Source organism: Eretmochelys imbricata, chromosome 1 (assembly GCF_965152235.1).
Source record: "Eretmochelys imbricata isolate rEreImb1 chromosome 1, rEreImb1.hap1, whole genome shotgun sequence".
In the NCBI taxonomy this organism is placed as follows: domain Eukaryota; kingdom Metazoa; phylum Chordata; order Testudines; family Cheloniidae; genus Eretmochelys; species Eretmochelys imbricata.
Genome location: NC_135572.1, coordinates 346,176,200 through 346,189,440, shown reverse-complemented (window position 1 = coordinate 346,189,440; position 13,241 = coordinate 346,176,200). Strand labels below are relative to the sequence as shown.

General features: G+C 40.0%; 1 protein-coding gene across 5 annotated transcripts in view; it reads right to left on the bottom strand.

The window, feature by feature from the left end:
* UPF2 (UPF2 regulator of nonsense mediated mRNA decay) overlaps window positions 1-13,241 on the bottom strand; it is a 135,646-nt gene that overhangs the window by 117,507 nt on the left and 4,898 nt on the right. For all 5 annotated transcript variants that reach the window (XM_077836629.1, XM_077836635.1, XM_077836642.1 and 2 more), the window contains exons 2-3: window positions 12,164-12,543; window positions 10,045-10,824 (exon numbers count right to left, since the gene is read on the bottom strand). In XM_077836629.1, coding sequence (XP_077692755.1) covers window positions 10,045-10,824; window positions 12,164-12,525 — 1,142 coding nt within the window. In that variant the 5' untranslated portion in view covers window positions 12,526-12,543. The remainder of the gene's footprint in view (window positions 1-10,044; window positions 10,825-12,163; window positions 12,544-13,241) is intronic.

Here is a 13,241-nt window from a genome sequence, read left to right as displayed (position 1 = left end):
GGGCACTATGATGGCTCCCGAATAGGCCAAACTTTTCATGGGCCACCTTGAGGAAGAATTTCTGGACAAAAGCACCACAAAACCAACAATATACCTAAGATAACAAGATACTCTAATGATATTTTCTACCTTTTGACAGACAACCTAAACTTCCTCAAAGGTTTCCACCACAACTTCAACAACTACCACCCACCCATCAGACTCTCCTTAGAACACTACCACACCAACATCAGCTTCCCGGACACCAGGATCAGCTTCAACAATGGAACCCTACAGACAACTACATACAAGAAACCCATGGACCGCAACACCTTCACAGATCCAGGAACCATCCAAAACACACCAAGAAATCTGTTATCTACAGCCAGGGACTCAGACACCACAGAATATGCTCTGAGAAGAAAGTCCAGGATACACACCTTTACACACTTAAAACCACCTTCACCAAACAAGGACACTCCACCAGAGAAGTAGATTGCCTCATGGAATGGGCTACCCAAATACCTTGAAAGAACCTGCTTCAATACAGGACCCAAAAACCCCCCACACCTCTGCAACTGCACACCTCTAGTTTCATGTCACCTACCACCACACACTTGAACCTATGGGTGGGGGGGGAAATCATTAAACAGCTACACCCCACACCCGATGGGGTCCACACCCTGAAAGAAATCTTTTCTAATTCCTCTCTTCTGGCCTTCAAGTAAGCCCCCAACCTCACAATGTTCATCATCAGAAACAAGCTCCCCCCAGACCAGGACACACCATCTCAAAGCAGCACCACCTCCGGCCATAACAAAAGCAAAACCTGCAGACATATCACCGCTACTACGATGATTAATACCTGCAACAATACACCTGTCCAGATCCATGGGTCCTACACATGCCTATCACAACATGATACATACCTCATCCAGTGCATCAATACCACCTATGTGGGTGAAACCAGATAAATCACTACGTTCTTGAATGAACTCACACAGCAAAATGATAAAACACAAAAATACCGTATCACCTGAGGGAGAACATTTTTCACAAAATGATCACTCCATATCTGACCTCTCAGTCCTCGTCCTCCAAGGAAACCTGCACAACACATTTAAAGAGTGAGCTTGGGAACTTAAATTTGTCACTCAGCTAGACACCAAAAATCATGGATTTAATAAAGACACTGGATTTGTGGTTCATTACAAAAACCTGTAACCCACTAAGGGCTTGTCTACACTGGCGCTTTACAGCGCTGCAACTTGCAGCACTCAGGATTGTGTTTTTTCACACCCCGAGTGAGAAAGTTGCAGCGCTATCAAGTGCCAGTGTAGACAGTGCACCACCACTGAAAGCGCTATTCCCCTCATGGAGGTGGGGTTTTTATAGCGTGCTGGAGCCGCGACTACATAGCTACATTAAAGCGCTGCCATGGCAGTGCTTTAACGTTTCTAGTGAAGACATGCCCTAACTCTCCTTTATCCTATCACTATAGAGATGTTAACTGCCCACTTTACTTTGAATGATCACTTGCAAAACATGCTAACTCCTTACCTGTTGCACCCTGTATTTAGCTGTTACGCTGAATATCTTTCCCAGACCTGAAGAACTACTCAGTATAAGCTCAAAACAGGGCTTTGGAGCTGTGCTCCAGCTCCAGACAAAACCCTGCAGCTCCACTGCCCCGGAGCTGTTCTGCGCTCCAGCTCCGGGCTCCGCTCCAAAGCCCTGGCTCAAAAGCTTGTCTCTTTCACCAACAGAAGTTGGTACAATAAAAGATATTACCTCACCAACCTTGTCTCTTTAAGATGATTATTCCGTGTTACTCCTGGTTTGAACAGTGTGGTTCATGATTTACCACTTGCTAGGTCTTGTAATGCTGAAGTGAAAATGGCTTCATTGCCAACATTCTGCCTTTACAATATAGTGGAGAAACAGCGAATAGTAGTAGATGGTGAAGAAAATCCAACCTGTACTTAAAACAATTTGCAGATACTTATCCCAAAGACTCTTCAACACAATAACTTTCAGGAGTCTGATCCAAACATAGGCCAGATCTAAACTATAAAATGACATTGCTATCACTACGTTGCTCAGGAGTGTGAAAAATCCACACCCCTGAGTGACATAGTTATACCGACCTAATCCCCAGCATAGACAGCACTGTGTCAACAGAAGAGCTTCTTCCGTCAACACAGCTACCCCCTCTTGCAGAGATGGATTAACTATGCTGACAGGAGAAGCTCTCCTGTCCGTGTAGCAGCCTCTTCACTGAAGCACTGCAGTTGCGCCGATGCAAGTTTTAAATGTAGACCTGCCCATAATGGAACAAATTAATCTCTGTGCTAGTGCCGAGTTTGGCACAGGGAAACAAGGGCAGTTTCTGCCACTGTTGATCCCTGACTGCTAGGAATTAAATTTGGACTCTAGCATGGGTTAGAGCTGCCCTAGCTTGTACCTAGGCGGCCAAGGCCCCTGTGGGTTTTACAGCAGCCAGGACACAGTACTGCCCTAGCCACACCACTTCCTGTCTTTAACATGTCCCCTGCTATGTCAGAGGTTCTCATGGAAATGAAAGTGCAGAATCAGTTCTGTACTCTGTGTGTGTGTGTGTTTGGGGGGAGAAGGAGAGGGCTGGTCTCCTTTGCAAAGGGTATTCTCCTTGGGGCCTGTGTAGCTGATAGAGGGCCCATGACACAAAAGTGTAAGCTCACACCTAGGGCTACTCTACATTAGAAGCGCTACACTGGTGCAGCTGCCATAGCACATCTTGTGAAGACACTCTCAGGAGAGAGCTCTCCCATCAGCATAATAAATCCACCTCCGCGAGAGGCATTAGCTATGTCAGCAGGAGATATTCTTCCGCCAGCATACCTCTATTCACACTGGTGAATATGTCAGTATAACTTATGGCCCTCAGGAGGGTGATTTATTCACACCCCTGAGTGCTGTAAATTATGCTGAAGTAGGTGTAGCGTAGACCTGGCTTAAGAGTATGTCTACCCTGCAATTAGACACCCATGAGCCTGTGTCAGCTGACTCGGGCTCGTGGTGCTTTGACTAAGGGGTTGTTTAATTGTGGTGTAGCCCTTCGGGCTCATGCTGCAGCCCGAGCTCTGGGACCTTCCCATCTTGCAGGGTCCTAGAGCATGTGCTCCCGTCCGAGCCTGAACATCCACATGGCAATTAAACAGTGCCTTAGTACGAGCCCCAAGAGCCTGAGTCAGATGGCATGGGCCAGTCATGGATTTTTAATTACAGTATAGACATACCTAAGGTGCTCCAAGACTATTGTGAAATGGGCCCAATGTGCACTTTCAAATGAACGATGACAGTATTTTCCTGGCTAGTTGTCCTCTCTGACTGGTTTTATAGTAGCCTGAATGGTGGTGTTAGTGGCATCTGATTGACCAGTTGTTACCATTGACGAAAAATTGGTCTGAACCTGATGCTGCAATTCAAAACAGAGAAGCCAGTAACTTGGAATATAATGTCAACTCCACCTTCCTGGGAACAGGCTGCATTACTATGTTTATAATCAATTTTTGACTACTAAAATGAAGAAAAATAACAGAGCTGACCACAAGACCATGGTGCTCAAACAATATCTTCTAGTTGTTAAAAATGTCATACAATTTCCAGGCATGCCCAAATGGCTTCAGTGTTCAACTGATCCAGGTAAGTTTCAATGGTAAAACAAAATAATAAATAATAATAATTAGGGCTGTCGATTAATCGCAGTTAACTCACGCAATTAACTCAAAAAAATTTATTGCGATTAAATAAATTAATAGAGATTAATCATAGTTTTAATCACACTGTTAAATAGAATACCAATTGAAATTTATTAAATATTTTGGATGTTTTTCTACATTTTCATATATATTGTATTCTGTGTTATGACTGAAATCAAAGTGTATGTTATTTTTTATTACAAATATTTGCACTGTAAAAATGATAAAAAATCTCAATTCACCACATGCAAGAACTGTAGTGCAATCTCTTTGTTGTGGAAGTACAACTTACAAACGTAGGATTTTTTTGTTTTGTTACATAACTGCATTCAAGAACAAAACAATGTGAAACTTCAGAGCCTACAAGTCCACTCAGTCCTACTTCTTTTTCAGCCAATCGCTAAGACAAACAAGTTTGTTTACATTTACAGGAGATAATGCTGCCATTTTCTTATTTACAATGTCACCAGAAAGTGAGAACAGGCATTTGGCATGGCACTTTTGTATCTGGCATTGCAAGGTATTTACATGCCAGATACACTAAACATTCATATGCCCCTTCATGCTTTGCCACCATTCCAGAGGACATGCTTCCATGCTGATGAAGCTCGTTAAAAAAAAAAATTAAATTTGTGACTGAATTCCTTGGGGGAGAATTGTATGTCACCTGCTCTACCATATATTTCATGTTATAGCAGTCTCAGATGATGACACAACACATGTTCATTTTAAGAACACTTTCACTGCAGATTTCACAAAATGCAAAGAAGGTACCAATGTGAGATTTCTAAAGATAGCTACAGCACTCAACCCAAGATTTAAGAATCTGAAGTGCCCTCCAAAATCCGAGAGGGATGAGGTAGGGAGCACGTTTTCAGACGTCTTAAAAGAGCAACACTCCAATGCGGAAACTGCAGAACCCGAAACACCAAAAAAGAAAATCAACTGTCTGACGTTGGCATCTGACTTAGATAATGAAAATGAACATACAGCCATCTGTACTACTTGGAATTGTTATCGAGCAGAACCCGTCATTAGCATGGACGCATGTCCCCTGGAATGGTAGTTGAAGCACGAACGGACATATGAATCTTTAGTGCATCTGGCATGTAAATATCTTGCGATGCCAGCTACAACAGTGCCATGAAAACACCTGTTCTCGCTTTCAGGTGACATTGTAAACAAGAAGTGGGCAGTATTATCTCCTGCAAATGTAAACAAACTTGTTTGTCTGAGCGATTGGCTGAACAAGAAGTAGAACTGAGTGGACTTGTAGGCTCTAAAATTTTATATTGTTTTATTGTTGAATGCAGTTTATTTTGTATATAATTCTACATTTGTAAGTTCAATTTTTGTGATAAAGAGATTGCACTACGGTACTTGTATTAGTGGAATTGAAAAATACCATTTCTTGTTTTTAATAGCACAAATATTTGTAATAAAAATAAATATAAAGTGAGCACTGTACAGTGTGTTCTGTGCTGTAATTGAAATCAATATATTTGAAAATGTAGAAAACATCCAAAAATATTTAAATAAATAGTATTCTATTATTGTTTAACAGTGTGATTTATCATGATTAATTTTTTTAATTGCTTTACAGCCCTAATTTAAACCTGCAAGAGACCCATGCTCCATGCTGCAGAGGAAGACAAAAAAACTCCCATGATCTCTGCCAATCTAACGGGGGGGGGATGGGGGTGGGGGGGGTGGAAGGGAATCCTTCCCAACTCCAAATATGGCCATCAGTTATACCCTGAGCATGTAGCCAATTCTCTGGAGGAACTCAGAGCTTTTCCTATGTAGTGTCCCATCTCCAGCCATTGGGGATTTTTGCTACTGGCAGTTGCCGATGGGCCACATGCCATTGCAAGCAGTCCCATCATACCACCTCCATGACATTACTACACACAAGTGACATAAGTTTTGCTGGTTTCATAGTTCTTCAATGAAAAATGTTTTTTACTGCATTTAAAAAGTGCTATTTACACCTCAGCAACAATGAACAGTATTTCCTTGCCAGTAAAGGCATCAATTAGGGATAGTTTCCAACTTCTAAAATAAGCATTCTGAAAGGAGAAAACCAATTAGTTGACAAAGATTTTAAATTTATTGACCTCCTTTATAAATGAACTTGTGGGTCAGAGCTTGCTACTAAAGATGTTTATACTGTTATTCACTAGGTTTATAGATGCAACAACACTTTGAAACTCAGTACTAATCTGAAGTGTTTAAAGATAAAATTGTAGAGTTACATGTTTACTGTATCTTAACATGCTTAATTTACAAAAAAAAGTACAGTTCCTCCTTGCCTAGTGCAGTTAGCTTTGAGAACTCAGCCTGGGATCTGAGAATCAAGCATGTTTTTTTCTTGCTGACCCATGACCACCAGTAACAAAGATTCTACAAGCCAGATTATGTCCTTAGTTACACTTCATCTTCAGGTTTTGCTATCAATAACACTTGTGCACACGACTACTGCTTTCAGTTGGTTTATACAGGGGCAACTGGTTGGACCATAGGGTTTGTCTTCACTGCAATGTTTACCTGAGTTACAACTTGAGCGTCACCCCTAACTTGAGTCCTATCCTCACACAAAAACCCTTCATTCGAGCATGATGGTGCTTTTACTTGAGTTGGTGGGCCCAGTGGGGTGGATAGGCAACAGCTCAAGTTAAAACAACACATCAGTTGCTAACACAACCACTACACTACACTCTGGAGAGCTTGAATGTTATTTTGAAGCATGGCTGCTCTCAGTTGAGCTAGGCCGGGGTAGGCAACCTATGACACGTGTGCCAAAGGCAGCACACAAGCTGATTTTCAGGGGCACTCACACTGCCCGGGTCCTGGCCACCAGTCCAAGAGGCTCTGCATTTTAATTTAATTTTAAATGAAGATTCTTAAACATTTTGAAAACCTTATTTACTTTACATACAACAATAGTTTAGTTATATATTAAAGACTTATAGAAAGAGACCTTCTAAAAATGTTAAAATGTATGACTGGCACGCAAAACTTTAAATTAGAGTGAATAAATGAAGACTCGGCACACCCCTTCTGAAAGGTTGCCGACCCCTGAGCTAGGCCAACTCAAGTTAACTCTGCAGTGAATATATACCCTACGTAAACTATTCAGTTGATGTATAAGGAGGAACCTATTCTAGCTCTCTCCCTGTTCAAGTTGGTTCTGCAGTACTATTGAGAATTAAAAAAAAACAGTAAGCTTATTTTTGTCAGTAAAGCACATTGTCTTTCAATAGATCTCTTAGACTCATCGACATTAAGGTCAGAAGGGACCATTATGATCGTCTAGTCTGACCTCCTACACAATGCAGGCCACAGAATCTCACCCACCCACTCCTGCAATAAACCTCTCACCTATGTCTGAGCTACTGAAGTCCTCAAATCATGGTTTAAAGACTTCAAGGTGCAGAGAATCCTCCAGCAAGTGACCCGTGCCCCATGCTACAGAGGAAGGCGAAAAACCCAGAGCGCCTCTTCCAGTCTGCCTTGGAGGAAAATTCCTTCCCGACCCCAAATATGGCGATCAGCTGAACCCTGAGCATGTGGGCAAGATTCACCAGCCAGACACCCAGGAAAGAATTCTCTGTAGTAACTCAGATCCCACCCCATCTAACATCCCATCACAGGCCATTGGGCCTATTTACCATGAGTAGCTAAAGATCAATTAATTGCCAAATCTGTTGAATAAGGAAGGAGCTATCATTTTTATAGTCACTTTTTAGAATAGAACTACACTCTAAATGATATTCAGTTGCATACTCCAACTTCTCATTGGTCTTTGGCCTCATGCCATCCAAATCTAATGTATGCAGGTATGTCTATGGAGAAAGAGAACCATTAATCACATTAAATTAAACAGAAAAGGGAATTTTTGAGAAATTGAGAATAATCTCTCACTCGCTCTAATTGTTATTAAGGCAGAAGGCTAGCATTTTAAAATATATATTTTAATATATAACCAATGCAACCATTTCAACAAGATCCTAAATGATACTGTTTTATCTCCTATGCACCAAAAAAAGACTTTGTACTTTAAGTTCTACACCTTTTGTCAGGAAAGGTTTCTCAGGTCCAGGATGGAATTTATGGTCCAGAGACAGACCCAAGAATAGCTAATAGTGGCTGACATCCAGGGCATTCGCCTGGGGCACGGGAGACCCTATTAATGTTCCTGATCTGCCTGATTCAGACAAAGGACTTGAGCCTGGGTCTTCCATACCACACCTCAGCTGAGTGCCCTCACCACCTGTTGGTTATTCTGCGGCCTCTCTCTTTTTCCTGTGGTTTTTCTACACAAAAAAACTTCTGAAGATCTTGGCTTTGTCCCACAAGAGTTTCAAAGACAGGGAAACCGTTTCCTGTCCAGCTCTTTACTGGTAGCTCTGTAGTTGAAACACCCAGTCAGGTGTTAAACTAATACTCCTGGAAAATTTTATAAACTAAAGAACTTTACAACTGTTTGTAACTGCTTGGTAATTAAGAAAAGATGCATGTCAGTGGACTTAAATTATTAGTTGGACATGCCAGTCCTCTCAATACAGAACAGCTGCTGCTTAAATGAACAGCCACAAAGAGGAGGAAGAAGGATAACTGCAATCAAATCCGCCAGCAATGAAGTTCACCTACTTGTTCCCACTGTTTCTGCTACATTTGTCTTTATGACAGACTTACTTAATTGTAACCATTTTAGTTTAAATAATGAAGGTATACACTTATTAAATTGCAAAAAAAATTATACTTGTGTTTTGACTCTCCCTGAACAAGCAAGTAGTATAAGGAGTTGGACTATAGTAAAAGTCACTACACATTCCAACTTCTTATATAGCAAAATACAGTCATTTAACTGATAGGAATGGGACTGGACTACAACAGATGCTTGAGTTTGTATCTCTCACATAAATCCTTATAATAGGCCAACTCCAATACCAAAACTGATCACCCCACACTTTGGGAAAGTTCAAATTTGAGTCTAGATTTCAAACCCCGAAGTTGGAAGTGTTCAGATCAGAGGGCTTTTTGTACTCAACATTATAGACATATGCAGTTTGACTTGGGATAAATATTTCAGATCCAGAATTTTGGTTCAGGCCCATCACCAATAACTGCACAATTCATGTGCTTTTGCTTATCTCTATTGGAAATATTCTAAGAATATAGGAATTACCACATCATACAAATGAGATCGTATGATGAGAATGCCTGTCATATAAGAAAACTGGCCTTGATGACCCAGGAGGTCCTGTCCAGTCCTGTGCCCTTATCAGACCATCAGTCCACCTAGGAGACCATTCTGGCTTTAACAATGACCAGTTCTGGATGCTTCAGAGAAAAGTACATATTTATTCAACAACACGCCTATCTATGGTGGAAGTTTCTTTCCAGCCTCAGACATTTATAGTTAGCTGAGGTCCTGAAGCATTTAATGTTCTGAGTCAAGGTTTAACAGGACATGGTTGAGTAGGTTAGGCCCAAATTTTGACTTTAGATTTTAATATATAAGAAATTTGGAAAGTACACTTCTTTGACAAACTATTTCCCCTCTATACTTAGAACTATGCTGACACGATGTACAATGTTGGTACACACAAAAAAATAAACAAATCCATGTCAGCATATGGTCCATAAGAAATATGTGGGTGGGAAGGGGAAAAAAATAAAAATACTTGCTGCCAACTGGAAAAGGACAAAACCAGCTGGGAAAGAAACGCTAGTCTCAAGCTGTTAAAGGTTTCAGAATAGCAGCCGTGTTAGTCTGTATCCGCAAAAAGAAAAAGGAGTACTTGTGGCACCTTAGAGACTAACAAATTTATTTGAGCATAAGCTTTCATGAGCTACAGCTCACTTCATCGGATGCATAGAGTGGAAAATGCAGTGGGGAGATTTTTTCATGTTCTCTGTGCATACAAAATTTCCCCACTGTATTTTCCACTACATGCATCCGATGAAGTGAGCTGTAGCTCACGAAAGCCTATGCTCAAATAAATTTGTTAGCCTCTAAGCTGTTAAAGGAGTGTTACAAAACCAGTGGAGGAGTTGAAAAAAATTAAAGCAAGAGAAACTTACTTAACAGTTTCCCTCTAAAAATTATTTAAAACCTAATATCGTATTAGGTAACATTCCAGGCTCTAGAAGATTTTCTAGTTGGGAAATTTTTAAGCATGTTATTTCAGAGACCCTTCTGCAACAAAGCGCTTCTTCCACATAATTTTAATTTGGTGGCAACAATTAAAGAAATCTTAAAGCATTCTATGAGCTGCACTATTATATCAATTTATGAAGTACAGTATTTAAATGTCACCTGTTTTGTCTCTCAATATTTTGCAGCTCTCTGTGGTCCCTTTTCAGGTGTTTGGTCAAAGATGTAAAGTATTCCTTCAACAAATTCTGGAAGGGCTGTTGCTTCTCTGGGCTGATTATCTCACTAGGAGGAAAACTCAAGTTAAACTTTTCTGCAGCATTTTTAACCTTCCTTGGTACCAAACCAGCAATATCATCTCCACAGTGCCGGCAAAAGCTTATTACCACAGAAACATGAGCGTGAGTCTCTCGATCAGCGTTAATAATGTTTTTTAGCTGTTCATAGATTAAAGACAGACCTTCTTTATCAGTGAAAATCCCAACTATTGTCAATTCTGCAATGAAACGCAAGTCAGTTCTTAGTTTGGTAATGTTGGGAGTTTTCTCTTCTTTCCTTGCTTCAAAATGCTTTTTCCAAACCTGAAGTAGTGATGGAGCAAAATCAGCATAGCGCTGGTGAAAGAGAGAACACAAGTGCACGGCACAGTTCACATCTGATATTTTCAGCTTTGCTTCAACAATAGAAGCTACAGCTTCTGCAATGTACTTGCTTAAATTGAGGCTATTAAAATCATGAGACAAGGAGTCCCTCTGTTGTTCTGTGATAGTTTTTAGCTTCTTAACAAAAGCAGTGTTCTTCTTCAGACTCGAGTCCAGCCTGCTAAAGAAATTCTCCTCAGGACGGTTGTCTGGTGCATTCTGGTTTTTGCTGCGGAGTTCCTTTCTTGCTTGATGGCGCTCCCAAGCTTCCTGATGCAGTTGATGTGCTTCCTCTTTCTCTCTAAAGAAAGAAACAACAATAGTTATAACCTGATGAGACCTCACTAATTTCCATTATAGATTACTGAATTTTGTAAACTGACAAGTAAATGAACCATTTCAAAACAAGGATAATGCACCACAAGCTAATTTATCTCAACTGTAGTGCAGTTTAAATTTTTCCTGATACTTTATATGTACTAATGAATGTTCTGTAATATATTTTACTGATAATAAGGAAGTCCTAGTAACTCCAAGGCTTCACTAAATAGCACTTCTATTAAATCTTTTCTAAGAAAGTGCCATTTATGTATTAAAACAAACACATTAGCAAGGTTCTATACAGAAATTTTTTATCACAAAGCATTAACAAAGCATAAATACTACAATCATTTTACTCAAGAAAGAAATACAATTCACTTTGGGACAGAATACAGCAGCTGTTAACAGAATAAAGTAACACTACACAAGTGTTCTAGATAAGAAGAATTCCAAATCCAACTGAAATTGCAAAGGCAATTTAAGTAGACAAAATGTATTCGCCTGGAGTCTGACCAAGACAGACACATTAATATCCTTACTCTTTAAAAAAGTGTCATGGTATCTTTAATGAACACAAATGGTCAGAATCTTGGTTTTGTTTCCCTCCAACACCGTGGTGTCTCTTAAAACCCTGCTATGGGTACTGACTCGGAGAGAAAACTAAATTAACACCACTTTCTGCTGCATCCTATCCAGGTTCTCCTTGCAGATTTTCCATCCAAATACCAATTATTTGTGACTGCTGACTATTGGATGGCTTTAGAGATCACAGCCCATTTCCAGTGCTTAAAGGTTTACAGCAACTGCTATATAGTAAGGTTGGTCTTGTGGCTGAAGTACTGGACTGAGAATCAAGATGCCCAGCACCTATTCCTGGATATATTTCATTGTGATCACAGGCAAGTCACTTGGCCTCTTTGTGCCTCTGTTTCCCCATCTGTAAAATGGGGTAACACTTCTGAACCTCAATGAGACTTTGTGATGTTTAATTCAGGCACATTTATACACCACATGAGATTTCCAGACAGATGACATTACCAAAATCCAATGTATAAGCCAAAGTGATAGCGGTTAGTACATACAAACAACTACTGCATACTTTTAGCTTCTCACAAATAGCACTGAGCATATCACTTGACACGGACATCTATATTTACCAAACATTATATATTTTTTTACCTTCTTATTCATAAAATTAAAAAAAGTGACCCAATACTGCAGTCCTAATTTTGGCACAACTCCCACTGACTTCAACGGGAATTCTGCCTGAGTAAGGACTATACTGTTAGGCACAGTTAAGACTTAAACATAAATCTTACTTCAATTGTGCAGCTGCCTCCTCTTGCTGACGTTTTACTTCCTCTTCTTGTTTCTTTTTCTCTTCCTCTTCAAATTTCTTTTTTTCTTCATCCTCTTTTCTCTTCTGCTCTTCTTCAGCTTTTATCTTGTCCTCTTCTTTTTTCTTTCGCTCCTTGTCTTCTTTTTTCCGTTTATCCTCCTCCAGTTTTTTCTTTTTATCTTCAGGTGCCTTCAGAGTCTCTCTCTTTAGGCCAACCTTCACATCCTCCTTTGCTTTCTCTCTACTGCTCACTGACCGCCTTTCACTGAAGTCTTTTTCTTTGTTATTTAATGAAGATTCTTTTTCTTCCATACTGGCTGACTTTTTACGCTCAGCTGGCATTATGTTACCCAGGCAAATCTGCAGAAGTACAGGAATATCACCATTACTATTGCATTGGCAATATATGAACAAACTAGTTTTCACTATATCCTGACATTTACTAAGAATAGTTGAAGTAAAGTAAATTTCATCCAGTATGAGGATGAAATTCAATTAGAAAATTGGGTGCAGCTAAGCAATCAACCTGGAAGATGATATTCAAAAGAACTACACTGCCACGCTGTTCCCATGGCACTAAGATCATGATTAAGGAGAAAATGTGAGTACTGCACGAAACCCAAATGCCTGTAATTGCTTTCAGCATATATTATGGCATTCTCTTCAACCTGAACTGTGCAGTCAGATGACTGTTCAAAACTACAACAGCCTGGAGAAAACCTAATCTTTGCAGCAAAGCTAGCATTCCCATTTAAAAAAAAAAAAAAAGTTTCCTGATCAGAGCCAAGTACCTACAAGCTTAAATAAAAAACAAAAAACAAAAAAACCCTCAAAGAAAGGCTTTCCCAGAAATCTTTTTTCCCCTACCACGAGCTGCAATTTTATTTATTTATTTATTTATTTTTTTTACTGTTCATGCAATTCAGATTGAGGTTGCTGGTATGCTCACTGCTGCTATGCACTTTTGGATCCTGAAGTATCAAAGGGCTATTGTGGGATGTTTATAGACTGACAAAAACTACAGCCCCGATTCAGCAAATATTTATATACATGCTTAG